The 20,520-nt window shown below is 41.1% G+C and overlaps 1 protein-coding gene across 2 annotated transcripts in view; it reads left to right on the top strand.

Annotated features, from left to right (window-relative positions):
• Positions 1-20,520, top strand: part of OSBPL6 (oxysterol binding protein like 6) — an 82,487-nt gene that overhangs the window by 1,562 nt on the left and 60,405 nt on the right. For both annotated transcript variants that reach the window (XM_036253686.1, XM_036253685.1), the window contains exon 2: positions 15,820-15,912. In XM_036253686.1, the coding sequence (XP_036109579.1) occupies positions 15,820-15,912 (93 nt within the window). The remainder of the gene's footprint in view (positions 1-15,819; positions 15,913-20,520) is intronic.

Here is a 20,520-nt window from a genome sequence, read left to right as displayed (position 1 = left end):
TGGCCTTTCTGGCAGCTGCATGAAGGAAGGGGTGGACCCAGCTCACCCGGGAGAATTGTGGCAAATGGAAGAGACTGATGACTGCTGTAGAAACATCTGTCATCACTGTTGGTCTGCCTGTTGCACCTGAGCTCCAGGGCTCGCTTGCAGAACAAAAAATCTGAGACCCTGGTCTGGCAGAGGGAGTTTGAAGGTGGAATGTGTGACTCCTAGCTGGCCTGTGAGTGGAAAGGTGTATGATGGGGATAAAATAATCTGTTCATAAATTGATCGTGAATTCCAGAAAACTGGGAGACAGTGTTCAAATGTTTATTATTGTTTAAGGAAAGAGTTTGCTTTCATTCCTGTTTATCTCAGCACGTGGGAACTCTCCCAGATACTTTCTCCTCTGCTTCCTTCCTGCCTCCTGTTTTGTATCTTTTTATCTTTCTCAAGGGAAAGGAGGAAAAAGAACAATTACAGTTCTCGTTTTTTTCTCCCTATTTCTGTCACTTCCTAGAATCCTGTATTAACTTATGCAAATCAGAATTTTCAGTGATCCTGTGACACGCTGTTTTTATGTGCATCTGTTTTTGTGTGATGGCTGTTTCCATAGTGCAGAGACAGAGAAATTGTGATAAATTAGTCTTCATTGACTGTTACCATTCTCCTGATTTGGCTGGTGTCTATACAGATGGTACCGAATTGCAAAGTCTATCCCTGTTTCTCTCCTAAATTGATCATGTAGGTAAAGGATCTAGCACATAGTTGAGAATGCAGTGGTGCCTTAGTGTACCACTGTTCTTCCCAAGTTCTGGTCCAAGTCACTAATTGATTGGGCATTTCTACTTAGATGCACCAATGTCACCTTAAATTGGTATTTATAAACCAGCTTGCTGTCAGGATAATCGTTCTGTTGTTGACCCAGGGGCAAAGCCATTTCAGTGTCCTTTGCCTCTCTGACATCCAATAGGTTAACAAGTTCTCTTGGTGATTTCCTCCTAATATCATTTCTTTCTGTTACCACTGTTTGCTCCCTAGAAGCGCGTCACCTCGACCCAGGATCCTGCAGAGTGCTCTTGCCTCGCCTTTTACCACAGCCTCATGAGATAACATTTCCTTAATAGGGCAGATTCGTGCTTGGAATCCTTCAAAGATGCTCAGTTACTACTCAATTAGGGCCGTACTTTCGTACTTGGTATTCAGTAGCCACCACGATCTGATCCAGCCTCACTGTCCCGTTTTCCTCCCAACCGGTGCAGTCTCGTCTGCTCGTGGTCCCTGAAAGTGCCTTATTTCTGTGTCTGCCCTGGTCTTTTCTGCATGGAATTCCCACCACCCCACTCTCGACCTGATAACTGCCTATGCTTTGGGGACCAGCTCAGGCAGCACTTTCGCTGGCCCGTCAAAGCCACATTGCCCTTGTCATCCTCTGAACTTCTATGGAACTTGTGGACAAGATGTGACATTTACACACACACACACACACACTGTACTGATCCCCTCCATTGCATCGTGACTCTTCTAGAGACTATGCAGTCTAATTCTTCAGGCATGTGCCTTGCACCTCAAATAATTTAATATATCCTAGAGAATAATATTTAAGACCTGCAACAATATTAGTCTTGTCTTTTTATTACAAAATTTCCATTCCAGATTTATTTTTCTTCTCCCTTCTTCCTTCCTCAGAGAAAAGTAAAACAAAGAACGTCTGCCAAGTGTGTAGTAGTAACTAGTTGTCCTTCCTGTCACTAAATTCTGTAGCCCAACAGGTGAAAGAGGAAGAAGAATTGGGGAATAAAGTTATTCAGTATTCCTGTGATATCACTCAGTGTTTTTTTCATCAATGCGAAGGTCAAGACTCTACTCAGTATTTACATTTCGACCAAGTCTGCTATTAGATGTCAGAACATTAAACAAAATGAGTTGTGTGTGTATGTGTGTGTGTGTGTGTGTGTGTGTGTGTGTGTGCGTGTGTGATTACCTATGACTCATAAGCTACAAGAAATATACATACTATAATTTTCAAAAAGGAAATAAAGAAGTTGATTAGACATCTAGGACTTATGCGTAAGCATGCATTTCCCATGTATACACCAAGGAAAGTGTGTCCCTTGAGCTGTTGCATGGGGAAAGGAATTGACTGTCAGGTAAGTTAGAGAAATGCTAAACACAACCTCTTCTTGCACTATATATTAATAAATTAAGGACACCAGTAGTCTGCAGTTAGAACTTTATTTAACTGATCATCTCTAGGATGTAGTACATTGTGGAACTTAATTTATTTCCCTAAGATATGGGTGTTAAAAATTTAGATTCTTCTTCCTATTAAGAAATTGGAAGATCTAGGAACACTAGGCCCAGATTCCAAATGGCAACACTGGACCGGGCTCAGGAACAGCTTCCCCTTTAGATGGGACATTTACTCTCTGATCAGCCATAGTCCCTACCTCTCCTTAATGTTTCTTTTTAAAAAATATCTATATTTTATTTTGTTTTAAATTTATTTTTAATTATAGTTGACATGCAATATTATATTAGTTTCAGGTGTACAACATAGTGATTCAATATTTATATACCTTACAAAGTGATCACCCCGATAAGTCTAGTAACCATCTGTCACCATACATAGTTGTTATGAAATTATTGATTATATGTAATATTATTGACTATAGCCACAGTCCCTACCTCTCCTTATTGCATTTCAGTACTTATTTGTGTTTCCTGCCTGGGCCCTGAAATCACTTGGATTTGCTAACTGTGATCCTGGATATCAAGTCAACCACAGTAATATTTAAGTGACTAAGGGTCACTTGGATGTTAAGAAGGCATTTCAAACTTAGTATGTTTGTGGGAGAGTGGAAACTTGGACACTATATATTACAACAAATGCTTTTTCATTCAGCAAATATTTATAAGTACATATGGACAAATCATAAACATATCTGCTCTGAGTTTGTAAGAGTGATCCAAACAGACCAACTCTGCCTCAAATATACATATGTAAATGTTAAATAGACATGCATAAGAGTGTTAGGGGAGTTTTTTTGCTTGTATTGTTAGCAAAGTTATGTCAGTGGTTAAACTGAACACCTTTGTCTGTTCTGGGTCATTTTAATAGCCTCGTACAAAATTGCACATTAACTTACTTCAGTGATCTTTTCCAGTCCCCGGAACTCTTCTCTTGCCTTTTAAATTAATGCTGCATGTTCTAGAGCCCTGGTTCTTGAAGAGGCTAAGATTGGTCCCCATCGTTTGTCATTCATTTATAATTGCTGTGAAGGAGTATGATTGGGGTTTCCTGTGGTTTCATGTTTGTGAGTGTTGACAGTGAGGGGCAAGTTACTAGTAAGTTCTGGTTCTAGTTCCTAAAGGCAGTCCTGGGCTTTAAAAAGCTGTTTATCCACGTGCCTTTTACCACGCATAGTCAAGGTCACTGAACTACTCTTGCCCTCTAAATGGACCCCTTGATGGGTCTGAATGGTGCCTCTCACTGTGTAAGATTTCCAGCAACACACCAGTCCAGCGTGGGGCCCTCGCTTTTGGTTCTTCATGAGTTTCATGTTTCTGTGCCGTCAAGCTATGAAGACTTCTTTTCCCCCCGCTTCGGGGATTTCCAGGTGTGCTGTGTGGAATGTTTTCCAGCAACTATTTCTAAAAAGTTCCGCTTCCGTTCATTTTAGTGGAGATCTATTATTTATGCAGTTCTGCCATCTTTCAGTGAGGGCCAGATAATTGTTACTGTAGAGAAAGAAGGAGAATTTCTATTTCTTCAGTCATAGCCTTCAGGCTTTGGTAATTTAAAGATTTTATGCTATTCAAAAAAAAAAATACTAATTCCTTGAAGGAACTTATTAAGAAGACAGCAGGCATGTGTGTGCACATGTTTTGCTGCGGGAATTCAGAAGGACGCAGAGCGGGCATCGCCCTCCGCCGCCGATGCTTTCCCCCCCGGCGAGTATCCAGGGCATCTGTCTGCACTAATTGCATCAGCTTTCTCAGTGCATCCGATGCCCTGGTCCTGAGGTGGTGCTGACTTTGGTTCCTGGGTGAACTGGGTAATGTGATGGCCATGGCGTTATGCATCTCTCACTTCCAAAAAGGCACCCACGTGTCATATACCTGCAGGATGTTTAGACGTATCTTTCTGTGACAGTAAGAACGCACGAGATTCCCAAACATTTATTCTTAGAGCAGTTATAACTGAGATGGTAGCTACCGTTTATTGAATGCCTGCTGTGCGCCAACCCCTGGGCAGTGCTGCGCATACACAGGGCACCAGCTTCGTAACTGCTAAGGTAGACATTACCATCCCCAAACACTGAGGCTGAGGGAGTGTCACGATTTGCCAAGTCATGTGGCCAGTGGCAGCATGAGGGTTGGTGTGCTTGTCTGTGTGACTGAGGGACTTGCCTTCCCTTCTCTGCGGAGCACACTGTATCCCTGAAGTGAAAGCAAACTGGTTTGCTCTTAATTCTTGAAACTTGGAACTGAACCTGAGGCTGTGCCATATTCAAGAGTGCTCTAATCTTTCTCTTTTGTTTTGCTTATTTCTGCCTCTCTGTTTCCATGGTATGTTGTGGTGGAGGATGCTTGTTGATGTGCTGGTCTTGGGGGAATGGGCTACTTGAGATTGCTGTAATTTTTATCACTTAACATTAGTTCTGACTTCAGTAAAAAGGAGTATTTAAAAGCCTGGACTCGACAATAAATCTATGTCATTAATTTAACTTCTCTGTGCCTCTCCCTGTCCAGTCAGACATAAAATAAATTCACTAGTGATTCCTCAGGGTGGGATGGAATAATCCTTGTAAAGCATAGAGAGAAGGATATAGAAAGCCCTAAATTTTAACTGCTGCCATCATCGTCCTCAAGACTGTCATATGAAGGTTACTGGTATCACGGAAAGTGTTGCTCTGTTCACACTAGATATAACTAGAAGAGAGAGAAGCCTACCAGACAACAAACTTGAAGAAAATCAAAATTGACCTACTATACAACCAAACAATTCTTCTGGGAATTTATTTGAAGTAAACAAAAACACTAATTCAAAAAGATAAAGCACCCCTATGTTCATTGCAGCATTATTTACGATAGTCATGGCATGGATGCAGCCTAGCTGTCCATCAACAGGTGGAAGGATGAAGACGATGTGGTCCTACAGGGTGGGGCAAAAGGAGGTTTACCATTGTTCGTATGGAAAATAATACAATGATTAATAAATAGTAATACAAGAATAAACTCTGTCTCGTATTCAAAACTGTAAACCTACTTTTTGCCCACCCTGTATATACAATGGAATTTTATCCAGCAATAAAAAACAATGAAATCTTGCCATTTGCACCAACATGGATGGATTCTAGGGGGTATTATTCTAATGAAGTAAGTCAGACAGAGAACGACAAATTCTATATGATTTCACTTATATGTGGAATCTAGAAACGGAACAAATGAACAAGCAAAATGAAACGAATAGACCCATATATACAGAGAATAAACTGATGGTTGCCAGAGGGGGGAGAGGTGGAGGGATGTGTGAAAAAGGTGAAGGGGAATAAGAGGTACAGACGTTCAATTATAAAATAAATAAGTCACGGAGATGTACAGCATAAGCAATATAGTCAGTAATATAATAACTGTGTACGGTTCCATATGGGTACTGGACATATTGTGGTGATCACATCATAAGGTATGTAAATGTATACTCACTATTTTGCACACCTGAAAACTATATAATATTGTAAGTCAATTCTAATTTAAAAAATACTTTAAATTTTTCCAAATTATTTGGGATATTTTTTGAAAACATTTTATATAATTTATAAACATAAAAATAGCTTAGATAAAATAATCAGATGAACAGTGTCAGTGGAATTAACTTTCAGAGAGCAATTCTCCTTATTACTACCCTAAATTTGTATGAAAAGTGAGTCTATTCAGATATTTGTAGCCACAGCCTAAAATATTTCCAACAGTTTCTTTCTATCTTTGCATTAAAGTACATGACGTGTTCAACAAACCAAGAGACCTGTTCAGCAGATCCCGCGGACTCTCAGTTGGAGAATCCTGTCCTTTCTGCGGGAGTTGCACTAAACCATTCAGCTATTATCAAATGTCTCCTTGTCGGTGTTTACCCACATCTTTGATACGGGGTAAACCAGACTGTAGTCATGTTGGCAGATTTCCACTGGCTGCCCAGGAGACTTTAAGACCAGCGAATGCTAACTGGGGATAAACACTGACCAGATTGAAGCGTTACAGCGAAGTGTGTTGTAGGCTCCGGGTTTTATGCTAAATATGCATCAAGTCTGCCTGAGCAGGGGGAGCAAAGGGAGGGTAAGTACTTCCACTTTCTGTGTGTTCTAAGTTCTTTACCACCTGAGCTGGGATGAACCACTCTGGGGAGGATATCGATGCTGGGGGAAGCTGTGCTTGTGTGGGGCAGGGGGTCTGCGGGAAGTCGCTCTACCTTCCCATCAATTTTGCTGTGATCCTAAAACTACTCTCAAAAAAAGCCTTAAAAAAGAAAAAGCAAACATTGCCCTGGAAATTAAATTATAATTTTAGTGTTTGAGGAGAAACTTGATTTTGAAAGAATAATTAGCAGGTTTATGTAACCCTTTATGTAACCTGCTTATAGAATACATATAACACCTCGAAGGTATGTGGCATCTGTTTTCAAGTCATTGTGAAAGACTATGAAAATAGCCAGCTTGTGAAGAAAAAAATACAAAAAATTATAGCATAAATTATTATCTTGAAGGAAGCCTTATGAAAAGAATTAAATTTTGTTACTGAAGATGTTGCCAAAATTAAATGAGACGTGTTCCCCACTGACCAGTGATAGCTGTAAATGTAATAAACAAGAGCTCTGTGATTAATCCACTCGATGCTTTCGTTTTACAAGTCGAGTCCTTTAAATGTTTTCAAAAGTTTTAGCCTAGCCCTGGCTGGTTTGGCTCAGAGGTTAGAGCGTCAGCCTGCAGTCCAGAGAGACCCGGGTTCGGTTCCCGCTAAGGGCATGTACTTCGGTTGCAGTTTGTCCCCGGCCCTGGTTGGGTCGTGTGGGTGGCAGCCACTCGATGTGTTCCTTTCACGTCAATATTTCTCTCTCTCTCTCTCTCTCTCTCTCCCTCCCACTCTATCCGAACAAAATATTGGGAAAAAAATGTCCTCGGGTGAGGGGAAAAAAAAAAGTTTTATCCTATTGGGGTTGTGATTTTAATAATTCAAAGATGAAGCTGAAGGCAGTTTAATGCCTAACCATGTGTTAGTGATTGCCAAGGGACTGTTCTCTACACATTGATCAGAGGGCACTGAAAAGTTCCAGAAAATCTTGACTGGCTACAGTGTTCAACATCTGGTGCTAAGAGGGAGTGGGCTGGGGTAAAAGGGGTGGGATACCGAGATGAAGACGAGCTGGTCCCTCCCTTCAAGGAGCACCCAATTTAACTAGAGTCCAAGACTGGGTATGGTAAGTTTGAAAACTGTCTTCATATCTGCCATGATTAAAAATATAGCATTCAGATGCTTAGATATTTCATTAAAAGCAATGAATGGTTTTCTGTGGCTCTACAACTTTAAGGATATGTTTTTGGTTTTAAAAACCATGAGTTTGAAGATAAGTATTAAGGTAGCAGATTAATTTTTTGTCATTGGATAGATAATGAGAGTTAGGTTCTAGTGGTATACAAATAGAAGGTGGCACAAAAGTTGGTTTACAGTTGTTCCTCTGGAAAATAATACAATAAATAATAATACAAGAATAAATTCTGTGTTTTGAACTGTGAACCTACTTTACCCCACCCTGTATTAGACTGCTCAAGTTTGTATAAGAGCATTTGGTTTCTTTGTTATCATTCTGGAGGTTAAATGAAATAGTTTATTTTTTGAAACTAGTTACATTTATAAAAGTGGGTATCGTCCAGCTGGTGTGGCGCAGGGGTATCATCAGCCTATGCACCAAGAGGTCACTGGTTCGATTCCCAGTCAGGGCACACGCCTGGGTTGCAGGTTTTATCCCCAGTCTGGGGCATTCAAGAGGCAGCTGATTCATGTTGATGTTTCTTGCTCTCATTGATGTTTCTCTCTCCTTCTCCCTTTCTCTCTCTCTAAAAACAATCAATTTAAAAAATGGATATCAGCTGGTAGTTTTATAAATTATGCTTTAATGTTTTAGTAAAATATGTACATACATTTATGGTAATAAAAATATTCATTTACTTACTATTTCTTTCTTTCTTTTTTTTTTTTTTTTTTTTTTATCCTCACCCGAGGACATTTTTCCATTATTTGTTCAGATAGAGTGGGAGGGAGGGAAAGGAAGAGAGAGAGAGAGGAAGAGAGAAACATCGACGTGAAAGGGACAGACACATCGAGTGGCTGCCTCCTACACGACCAACCAGGGCCAGGGACAAACTGCAACCGAGGTACATGCCTGTAGCGGGAACCGAACCCGGGTCTCTCTGGACCACAGGCTGATGCTCTAACCGCTGAGCCAAACTGGCCACGGCTACTTACTATTTCTTAGTAATTGTTTTTATGATTCTCCATGCCTTGGCAAATCAACAAAATTTTGGTGTTTTTTACTCAGCTTGAAAGTGTACTATATTGTCCATATTTGAAATGAATGAACCTCTTACTTTGCTTCTATAATATAAACTATTTTGTAGTATCTGGTGGCGAAGAAACTAATATGTTCTTGTGACAGATATTGGGGTGTGTAAGATTCTGTCTTGGTTTGTTTGGTCTCTAACTCTTCTGATCTACAAAATCCTAGCAACATTTTAAGTATCCCCCAGTAACTATAGCAACAAAACTCTTTGTCATCATACTTTAAATATCCTAAATTGATTTCTATGTCTGTGGCTTGGTTCGGAAATTAGGGGATTTAGTTTCCTTCCCCTGGCTAAGTTCCTGAAATAATCCTTTATTTTCTGTTTACATAATACTTGCTAAGGTCGACTTTCTTTCCAAGTTCTGCTTTTCTTACAATGTTTATTTGTTGGGGGCTGGGGAGGGCGGGTGAGGAATGCCATCTATGTGTATTTATTGCCCAGCAACCTGCAAGAATAAGGATAGGGTAGGGTCCTTAAAGAGAAACTCAGACCAAAGATATTTCACTGGGAAGGTTAAAGTAACAGCAGCAGTAGCCACATGGAACAAAATCAATGCATGTTTACAATTTTTGTTCAGCCTTATTTGGTCTTTAATATAATAAGGCCTCTCTCTAGAACAGTGGTTCTCAACCTGTGGGTCGCCATCCCTTTGGGGGTCGAATGACCCTCTTTCACAGGGGTCGCCTAAGACCATCGGAAAACACATATTTTCTATGGCGATTCATAACAGTAGCAAAATTACAGTTATGAAGTAGCAACAAAAATAATTTTATGGTTGGGGATCACCACAGTATGAGGGACTGTATTAAAGGGTTGCAACATTAGGAAGGTTGAGAACCACTGCTCTAGAATATAAACATCATAAGAGGAATTCTCTTATCTAATTTTCTTCTCTGACATGCTGTAATCTGGGGCTGGTACAGTACAGATGCCCAAGGGTGATTTGTTGATTAATTGAACCAACTCATGAGTGAGTGAATGAATGAATGAATGAATGACACATTTCACTGGCAGTTTCTAGTTGTCTGCTTGATTATATTTACTTTACTGGACTTTTTGGTTGATATTTTATTAAATAGCGAGGGAGAACTGGTACTAAACTGTGTAGTTTCTAAACGATTCTAATTCTTGATTTTTTAAAATGTGATTTTGGAAACTATTTTTTTTTTCCCTGTAGGAATTTATCTCAAATTATGAAGCTATTTATCTGTTGTGGACAAGGTGAAAGCATTTATATCTCTATAGCAGAGTGACACCTAGATATCTTTTCTGCTCGTGGTATTTTACAAAAATTAACCTATGCATTTGAAAAATACTTTTATGGTTTTTTAGTTTCATAGAATATACATTTAGGGAAGTTTTGCTCAGATGTATTTGAAGAATATATGAAACAAGGTTTGTTTTCTTCTTATAGGTTTGTGATAGTTTGGGGTTATTAAAGAATAGATTTATATAATTTAGCTTGAGCCATTTTAAAGAAATTTTAAAATGTGTTAGTTTTAAAAAAATATTTTTTTCTTTATTGATTTCAGAGAGAGAGGAAGGTAGAAGGAGAGAGAGAGAGAAACATCGATGAGAGAGAGCATCAATTGGCCGCCTCCGGCATGCACCACACTGGGGATCAGGCCCACAACCTGGGCATGTGCCCTGACGAGGAATTGAACTGGCGACCTCTTGGTGCATGGGTCGATGCTCAGCCACTGAGCCACACTGGCTGGACAAATGTGTTAGTTTTTTAAACACTGCTTTTCCTCAAAAGAAGCATTATGAGAAAGAGAATAACTTACATGCAAGTCAGAATTCTCCATTTCCATCATAAACACAAAATTTTAATAGTTCTTCTAGAACAGTGGTTCTCAAATTTTTGGTTTCAGGAACACTTTGCACTCTTAAACATTATTGAAGACTTAGAGCTTTTGTTTATGTAGGTTATGTCTATGTGTATTTACTGTGTTAGAAAGTTAAATGGATAGAATTTTAAAATATTTCTTAATTAATTAATTAATTTTTTCTTTATTGATTTTAGCGAGAAAGGAAGGGAGAGGGAGAGAGAGATAGAAACATTGATGAGAGAGAACATCGATTGGCTGCCTCCTGCATGCCCCACACTGGGGTTTGGGCCCACAGCCTGGGCATATGCCCTGACCAGGAATCGAACCAGCGACCTCTTGGTACATGGGTCAATGCTCAACCACTAAACCACATCGGCCAGGCTTCTTAATTTATTTAAAAATAGCAATAGATTATTACATGTTAGCCTAAATAACATTTTTATTTTAAAATGTATTTCCAAAATAAGTTTTAATGAGAATGGTTTGTTTTACATTTTTTGCAAATCTCTCTGATGTCTGGCTTAGTAGAAAATGGAATTCTTATATCTGCTTCTGTTTAATATGTTTTGTTTTTTGTTTTTTTTAATCCTCACCCGAGGACATTTTTCCATTTTTTGTACAGATAGAGTGGAAGGGAGAGAGAGGAAGGGAGAGAGAGAGAGAGAAACATCGACGTCAAAGGGACACATCGAGTGGCTGCCACCCACACGACCAACCAGGGCCGGGGACAAACTGCAACCGAGGTACGTGCCCTTAGCAGGAACCGAACCCGGGTCTCTCTGGTCCGCAGGCCGACGCTCTAACCGCTGAGCCAAACCGGCCAGGGCTGTTTAATATGTTTTAATATAGCATGTTATGTATCCTCTGGAAAACTCCACTGGATAGTAGTGAGAGAATGATTTAAAAAGACAAATAATATGTCGGTGCTATGTGCGTACAGCTTTCATCTCCTGGGCCCTGAGAACCACTGTGCCAGAGCTGCGGGAGGGGCGGGAAGACGGTAGGAGGGTGAGGACTGTGGTTTTCCTTTTACATTGTATGTTGTGTTTGAATTTTTTAAATAATGAGCATAATCTTTTTATCCTTTTAAAACACACACAAAAAAGAAAATGAAAGGGTGTCAGGGGGAAGATGATTACCTCCCAAAGAAGGCAATAAAATGTTTGAGAATAACTAAACATTCTCATTTTAGTTTCTCATTATGTAATCTCAGAATAAATCGACTTTAAAATGTAGCTGGTATGTTTGAAATAGAATCTTATCCAAAATATCAATATGAAGAAACATATCATGCCAGTCCCGGGTGGCTTGTTCCCATGCTGCCTGTTAAAGAGATGAACACACACCTCCAGTGTTTCGCCCATAGTGTGCCTTGGCTCTGGACTCTCCGTCAGAAGCACTGGCACAGATATGGGCATTCAGCCACATTTATCATTTTTCTCTGCTAATTCAAGTAAATCTGGGAATGGAAAGAGCAGAGGCCCGGTTAATGCTTAAATTGTCCTCAGACACTTTATTTGTCAGATTAGAAATTCTTGCTAATCCCTGCCCAATTATATATGGTCCCAAAATATCTGTTCTTATTTCTTCTGTTTTCTCACAAATTAGAAAAATGGGAGCAATTCATAAATCTTTCACTTCAATTATTTTATTTCTAATAAATGACCCACAATGCTTTCTGGTAGGATTTTTAAAATCTGTGATCAGACTCCTTGTTTTCAAGGTAATAGAAATAACCAAAAGCTTTAAACTTACAAAGAAATTAGAATAATTGGTCAAAGTGTAATTTTCTTTATGAAAGAGCAAATACTAATCTAATAGTTTTCCAGTAAGATATCAAAAATAGAGACCTCAATAAGTAAATGAATTACCAACCTGTGTACTGAAGCAATTAAATAACTAGAGTAAAAACATTATATTTCATTTTTAGCCTATGTCTGAAAATTAACTACATTGAGTTCTTTGATGTCTTTCAAAATTATTCCCCCATGGAAAGTACTTCGTTTTTTCCAAATATACAAATAATATCTATTTATTGCATTAAAAAATTAATAAAAGATTAAGAAACAATTAAAAATTATCTATAATCCCACCACCTTTGGACAGCTACAGTTAACGTTCTGAAATATATTTTGATTATATGTATAACAATGTTATATTCTGTATACTTTTTATAGTCTGACTTTTCAGTTGATGGAACATCTTGGGTGTTTTTTTTTTTCAAATCTTTATTGTTGGATGTAAAATGTATTACAGATGTTCCACATTTTTCCCCATTGACCCCCTCCTCCCCACTCCCGCCCCCCTCCCGCCTTTTCCCACACTATTGTCTGTGTCCATTGGTTATGCATATAAGTTCTTTGGTTTATCTCTTCCCACCCCCCAACCCCTTTCCCTTTGAGGTTTGTCAGTCTAGCAGTGAATTTGTGCTTCTTAATCCCTTCACCTTTTTCACCCATTCCCCCAACCCCCTCCCAACTGGCAACCAACAAAATGTTCTCTGTATCTATGAGAATGTTTCTGTTCTACCTGTTCATTTTGTTTGTAGATTCCATTGTTGATAGATATGTATTCATTGCCATTTTGTTTGTTCATACATTTTATCTTTTTCTTCAAAAAGACCCTTCATCATTTCATATAATAACGTTTGGTAGGTGATGAACTCCTTTAACTTTTTCTTGTCTGGGAAAGTTTTTATATGTCCATCGATTCTAAATGACAGCTTTGCAGGATAGAGTAATTTTGGTTGTAGGTTCTTGGTTTTCATCACTCTGAATATTTCTTGCCACTCCCTTCTGGCCTGCAAAGTTTCTTTTGAGAAATCAGCTGACAGCCTAATGGGAACTCCCTTGTAGGTAACTAGCTGCCTTTCTCTTGCTGCTTTTAAGATTCTCTCTTTGTCTTGAACCTTTTGCATTTTGATGATGATGTGTCTTGGTGTGGGCCTCTTGGGGTTCATCTTGTTTGGGACTCTCTGTGCTTCCTGGACTTGTATGTCTGTTTCCTTCACCAAGTTAGGAAAATTTTCTGCCATTATTGTTTCAAACAGGTTTTCGATTTCTTGTTCTCTCTCTTCTCCTTCGGGCACCCCCAAGATACGAATGTTGGCACGCTTGACGTTGTCCCAGAGGCTCCTTACACTATCCTCATTTTTTTTGGATTCTTTTTTCTTTTTGCTGTTCGGATTGGGGATTTGTTGCTTCCTTATATTCCAAATCGATGGTTTGCTCCTTGGATTTACATACTCTATTATTAAAGCTGTGTAAATTATTCTTTATTTCAGTTAATGCCTCCTTCAATTCTAACTCTGTATCCATGATTTCTAACTGGTCCTTTTTTATGCTCTTGAGGCCCTCCCTAAGTTCACTGAGGTCCTCACTAAGTTCATTGAGCATCCTTATAAGCAGTATTTTGAACTCAGTATCTATTAGGTTGCTTATCTCCATTTCGCTTAGTTCTTTTATTGGAGTTTTGTTCTGTTCTTTCATTTGGGACCTGTTTCTTTGTCTCCTCATTTTGGCTGCCTCCCTGTGTTTGTTTCTGTGTATTACTTAATGAGAGGTATGGGGCTCGCTGAGACCAGATGCTGCTCGTTTGAAAGAATTTAGGAAAAACCTGAAGCAGGATCCAAGACCGGCCAATCCTATGGTTAAGCAAGTGGCAACAGCTTGGGTGGGCTTGAAAGTTGGGTGGGGCGGGGCGGGGCGTCAGGGAGTCAGCAGGGCGGGGCTACCAGTGTGAGCCAGGTTGCTGGAGTCCCAGATATGGTGGCTGTCTGCCGCCCCCAGGAAGGGCTCACCAAAGGAACAAAGGCCTCTGACAGCACGTTTGTCCCCGAGGAAGCCCCCTCTCCAGCCCTCGCCCCAGTGCCAAACAGCTCAGTTCTTCCCTGTATGTCTCTGGTGCCCCTCGAGCTGCCTCCCCTCCGAGCTTAGAGGGAGAGAGTCCGATAAGTCCGTGCGCGGACCTTTAAGGAGCTGCCTGGGGCTCCAGCCAGGTCAGCTTCCCTGAACCTCAGTTCCCGCTGGTTTTTCCAGCCAGAAGTTATGGGGATTCTCTTCCTGGCACTGGAACCCTGAATGGGGCACCTGGTGTGGGACGGGGACCCCTCAGTCCTCAGGAAGGACCTTCCCAGCCACGGGAGCCTCCTGATTTTTATCAGCCACATGTGGGTGTGGGACCAGCCTGTCCACCTCCGCCCCTCCTACCAGTCTGGATGTGGCTGCTGATTTAATTTCGTAGTTGTAGGACTTCCATTCAGCTTGATTTCAGGTGGTTTTGAATGATGGTTGTTCTGTAGTTTAGTTGTAACTTTGACGTGGTTGTGGGAGGACACGATACCATGTTTACCTACGCTGGCATCTTGACCGGAAGTCCCATCTTGGGTATTTTTTGCACATCAGTCAATGTGGATCTGTATTGCCATTTTTAATCACTACATGCTATATGTTTGTACTCTTCTTATATATATATTAGATATTTTCTACTATGATGAATAATGCTTTAGTAAACATATCTGTTCCTACATATTTGCATAAGTATGTGATTATTTCCTTAGGGTGAAGATTTAGCTGTGGGATTGCTGAGTAAATGAGGCATTCCTTTTTCCCCCCCAAAATTTTTTAATAAAATTGCAAAATTCCTCTTTAGGTAGATCATACCCAATTTATACTCCCATTCCCCCAATCCTAATGCATTCTTGAATCTAATGGTTAAAAAACATTATTATTATTTTGGTTTTTATTTCTTTCTATACTTCTGAGGTTGAGGTGAAAGTCTTTTCAAATGTTCTGTGTGAGTTCCCTGTTCATGTATTTTGTTTTCTGTTGGAATGTTATTGTAATGATCAGTGAATATCCAGGTCAATAAAGACTCTATGGTCTTTGTAAAGAACATGTGCTGTTTATTGTATTTGATGATTTGTTTTCCTCTCTGTGCAGTTAAGAATTGTAAGATACTATAATTATAATAATTCTAATGTTATAATGTAAGTGTCTCATAAGATTATGAGAAACTCTAGAGACTAAATGGTATTAAGGCTCTGGGCTTTTTGGCTTAGAATTTTCTTTCAATAGGTGAGTGAATATTCTTATGTAGTAGATATACCATTCTCATATAGTTATTAGAAATTTGTAAAAATTTGTGTGATCTCTGATTCCTCCTTTAAGGTTGACTCCAGCATCGCAGGTGCAGTTCAGCAAATCAAAAAAAAGGGACAACAGACTCCTGGCTGAGATTTTTCTGACTGCCGCCGCCGCCTTTGTTCTCCTCAGGACCTCGCCGTTTTCAGCACCGCTCGCTGTGGTCGCTGTGATCCACATGGTCTCACCCCAGGCCCATCACTGGAGAAGTGGGCTGCCTAACCCTGGGCTGTGTTTCCGTTTCTGCAGAGTACCCACATCCTGGAGAGGACTGCCTCCTCCGGCACCGAGCCCTCGGTCAGCCGGCAGCTGCTGGAACCCGAGCCCGTCCCGCTCTCCAAGGTTAGTGATGGACCGTGGTGCTTTCTCAGATGGCGTGACCCTGCCCGCGGCCAGCTGAACTGGAAATGACTTACACGACTCCCCAGGGCAGCCGAGCCGCCCCCTGTAGGGCTGCCCCTGCACTTCCTCTGCCTGCAGTCTGTAGGGTTGCTCTGCCCATGTAAGGAGGGAAGACATGAAAGTAGATTTTGCGGGGATTTGCAGGGTTACAACAGAAATCCAGCATTTTCTTTATGTTATGGGAAAAGGACAAGAGAAACTACTGTCATTCCCTATTGGAGAAGTGAGAAACTATTTCTGTAACAAAGTGATGGGAAAAAAATAACTGGGTCCAGTAATAATAATAAGAAGAACAACAGTGACCATATTGCCCGTGCACTGTATACCGGGCACTGTGCCAAGTGCTGAAATGTATTACCCCATTTACTACAACCCTACGAACAGCCTTATGCAGCGTAGGTTTTTATTACATTTTACAAACATGGAAACTGAGAGTTTGTAACTTGCCCAAGGTTTAAAAAAGCTGCTAAGGAGCAGAGCGGGGGTTCAGACTCAGACTAGTTTAAGCGGCACCCCACGTGTGGGTAGAATAGCAGCCACAGGGAGGCTGGTGCCCAGTCAGAGTTCCCGGCTCCTCACCTCGGGCCTTGGCAGTGAGCTGGCAGGAGCCCTGCAGGTTGCTAAGACCTTTTCCGTCTCCAGGAAGCCAGAGTTCCCACCCCTTCACCCCTTCTTCCTATGACTAGGGAAATATCTGAATTCCTCATTTTTGTCTAAAATGCAAAAATCATAAAGAAAAATTAAGGAGACATCCTCCTACTCACCCCTATCCCTGCCCGACTCTCTGAGACTTTCAGTGGGCTGGCTCCCCTGTCGAGAAACTTAGAGAACAGAATGCCTGGGAATTTTGAAATGAAATATAAAAATAGCACTTTACTTCCAAAACAGTTCAACTTCCAAATATGTATAACTGATCTATCCACTTGCCTTGTCCTTTTTAAACAGAATCCTTGAGAAAAGAACACTCTCGTGCCCTGTGCGGTGGAATGTGTGTGCCTCTTATATTGTGAAGCTATGACAGGCTATGGAGGTTATTCTATCAGACAGGAGTAAACTGTTAAACTAAGGACAGGGGGAGTTATTAAATTATAAGAATTTAAAAAATGACCTTATTTCTACTGGAATGGCAAACAGAGAATGTCTACTTGGTAAATATAACTAGTAATCTCTTTGAAACATCGGTGTTTTTCCGTAGGCAGCTAAAGGAGAGAAGAGAATAAATAAATACAGGGGCAACGGATAGGCAGCTGACAAGTACTGAGCACCCACCTCGAGCCAGGCATGGGATTAGTACTTATATTTTCTCACTTGTCAGCCTTCAGCTTGATGAAGTGAGTACTGATAACATTGTCATTTTATTGCTAAGGACACAGAGACTGGCCGTAGTTGTCGGGTGTCAGATAGCTGGGAGGTGTGTGACCACAGAGCGGAGCAGAGCCATGAACCAGGAAGGAGCGGTGCCGGTATTAAAACTAGGGAGCGATGAGCACACAAGGCCTGCGCAGGCCCCTCCCCTCCCGCCTGCTGCATCTGTTCTCTTTGGCATCTCACTTTGTGGTCCAGCTACATTCACCTGCACAGTTCCCTACAGTGGCCATGCGCTTTCCTCCCCAGCTGGGTGTCTGCTCCCCGCCCCTTCCTTGACCTAGTAAAACTCCAGCTCTTCTTTCAAGGTGGGCTCACAGGAACCCCTTTCCAAATGCTGATCACCTCCCTACCCAACCCACCCCCAGCCCCAGACCATCTGGTGCAGCCTGTCCTGTCCTTCCCACACATTCATTTCTTTCTCTCACTGTTCTTTCTTCTGTCAGGTTCCCTAGAAGGGCATCCCCTGCTGGGCGCTTGTGATTTGCTGAGGGAAAGCCCCCAGGGCCTTTGAGAGGGTGAGGGAGGAGGTCCGGCAGGTGTGGTGCTGGGGCATGCACTGGATCACAGAGTTGTTTTCACCTGGAGGCAAGGAGGACTTTTTGTTCCCTCACCTCTTGTACCCTTGTGTCCTTGTCTTTGAGAGCCCTGGGGAGGGAGATGCTGCAGCATCATCTCCCAGGCCTGAGGCCCCAGCTTGGTGGAAACAGCATTCCCGGTGCTCACAGCAGGGCCTGGGTCCACAGCGGGATGCATCTGGTGGGGCACCAACAGCATCCCCGCTGCATCGCCCCTCCAGGCTGTTGTCCGCTTGATCTTGCAGTAGGACTAACACTCATGGTGTTGTGTTAACAGATTCTGCGTCTTTGGGTCCCCATGAAATCAGAGGGTCCCATCCAATCTAGACATCAGACTGTCATACCATCTCACCATCTCTTGGCCCCTGTGAGAGAATACGGGCTTCCTGGGCTTTGGTTGGTGGTGGAAGAACATTGTTTGAAGTACACATTGTTCTGTCTCAGGATTTGTTCAAATTCTTTGGTATTTTCACCTCCTAAAGCATTTTCCCACCCACACATGCATGCCCAAAGAGTATACCCTTGAGAAAGGAAATGTCTTTATTTTTTCCAAATGAACAGACGAAGGCTGTTATTAGGTTATGTCCTATGTTTAATTATTGTTATTATTAGATCCAAAGTATTACTAAAATCTCTATAATAGCAAAAAAATGTTTATATACCTCACTAGAGTCAAGTACTGACATAATCACATTAGGGCTTCTGACTCTGTTTCTATTATAAGTAAACCTATGAAAATGGAAGATTTTTAATATCAATTGAAATTATGAAAAAAACTTTTTCAATTTTCAGAGAATAAATTTAGCTTTCTTAAGATAGACCTGATCTGCTAAGCAGAGATGGTTTGTGCTAAATGCTGAGCTGGGATGTTTCATTTTTTTCACACGTCGTTTATATCATTATCATCAGCATTTATAATTGAAATAGGGAGAATCTTGTTTGTTCTGGCTTAATCTTTGCCTCTGTCGGTTTGACAGCTTATTTAACTGTAGGAACCGTGCAAGGATTCTTCTCCATTTCTTTTGCTGAGTTTAATAATTCTGTATCAGAGTGGATGGAATGATTTGTTCAGAGCTGCCTCATTTATAAGAAATACATTTTAACTTTGTTGCTGAGCACCTTTTCTAGCTTACCACCTTTTTGTTTCCTCTTCAGTTAAATTCCCAAAAAAGAAGAAAAGGACTGTGATAGAAATCAGTACCATAGCCCCACAGGAACAAGCTATTATTACATTCCGAGTTTTATTAGGAAAAAAAATTCAAAACATATTTGTACTTATTAAATGTTTCCATTTTCATGAGTAATTCAGAGTATTCATCATACACACATACATGGGGAATAAATCAAAGATGAACACGAGCCTTAAAATAAGATAAGATCTGGCCAATAATAAAACTGCTGTCCTTTTAGAGATGCTGCTGTCCATGGATGAGGCTTCTGACGTAGGAAAGGCCTTAAGTACACCTGATGTCTCTCCAAGAACAGAGAGAGTGCAATGAATACATATATGGAGAGCTGGACTTTTAGTTTCTTGATATACCAAACTTTTTTAAAAAATCAGTAGAAATCTATCATTTTTATGGAATCAAAATCCATCATTTTTATCTACTTTTTTAGTGAAACTAGGAAGCCAACGATACTGTACTTACTAGAACCTACTCTTTTCTTCTGTCATTGTGACATTATTCATAAACTGTATTCACTTGTTGAATTGCAGTTCACTATTAAAATGTGAGAATGCAGAAGCACCCCCTTGTTCTCTGAATGATAATGCCACCTGCATCTGTGTTGTCTGAAGAGCAGGGTGTGTAGCCTGTGGTTGTCTCGTCAGACACATTTTCTAAAAGTGATTTTATCTAATTAGCAGCTTGGACCAGACCTGTCGCCGTTTCCCACAGTACTCTCTTCAAGTAGAAAATCACTTTTTGGCTTGTCGTTTTATATAAGGAGACATTTACAGATCCTTTTCTTCTCTTTATTTTAAAAAAACAGTTCTAGTAATGTATAATTTTACACATCCTTTAAAGGCGTGTTTCTGTAAGGTATGTAGTTCATTCTCTAGGCACACCTCAGAGGACAAGATGAAAAAGTGACGGAGGTCTCAGGTCAGTTTTCCTGGGGTCGGGGTATGTGTTGTAGGGTCGGGTTTGGGGGGACAGGAGCGTGATGCTGGCTTTGCAGAAGCCAGGGGTGTGTCCTGGAAACACAACTTTCTGCGAAAATTCCACCCCATTTACACGTATCTGGACTTGAACAGAGACTTAACGTGGCCCCAGAACAGGCAGTTTCTAGGGTGAAAGAAGAAGAAAGGGAAAAGAGGAGAGGATAGGAACTGCGCAGCCCTTCCCTTTCTGTCGCCAGGGCCCACGTTAGTAACTGATGGTGGCACCTTTGCCTCCGGGCCTTGTCAGAGCCTCACAGTCCTTTAGCGGGTTCTGGGCACCTACCACCCAGACAGTTGGCTGGCAAGACCATCTGCCCTGGATTGGAACCCAGTGGCCATGCCCGCTGAAGCCTTTGTTCTGCGACCTGGGGATGCTTTCTGATAGGACATAGCTTTGCAGAAGGCACTCTCCCGAGTCAGTCTGGGCCCCTCTGCGGAGGG

The sequence above is a fragment of the Molossus molossus genome, unplaced genomic scaffold (genome assembly GCF_014108415.1).
Source record: "Molossus molossus isolate mMolMol1 unplaced genomic scaffold, mMolMol1.p scaffold_m16_p_11, whole genome shotgun sequence".
In the NCBI taxonomy this organism is placed as follows: domain Eukaryota; kingdom Metazoa; phylum Chordata; class Mammalia; order Chiroptera; family Molossidae; genus Molossus; species Molossus molossus.
Note: the sequence above shows the minus strand (reverse complement) of the source record. Positions and strands in the feature narration are given on the sequence as shown.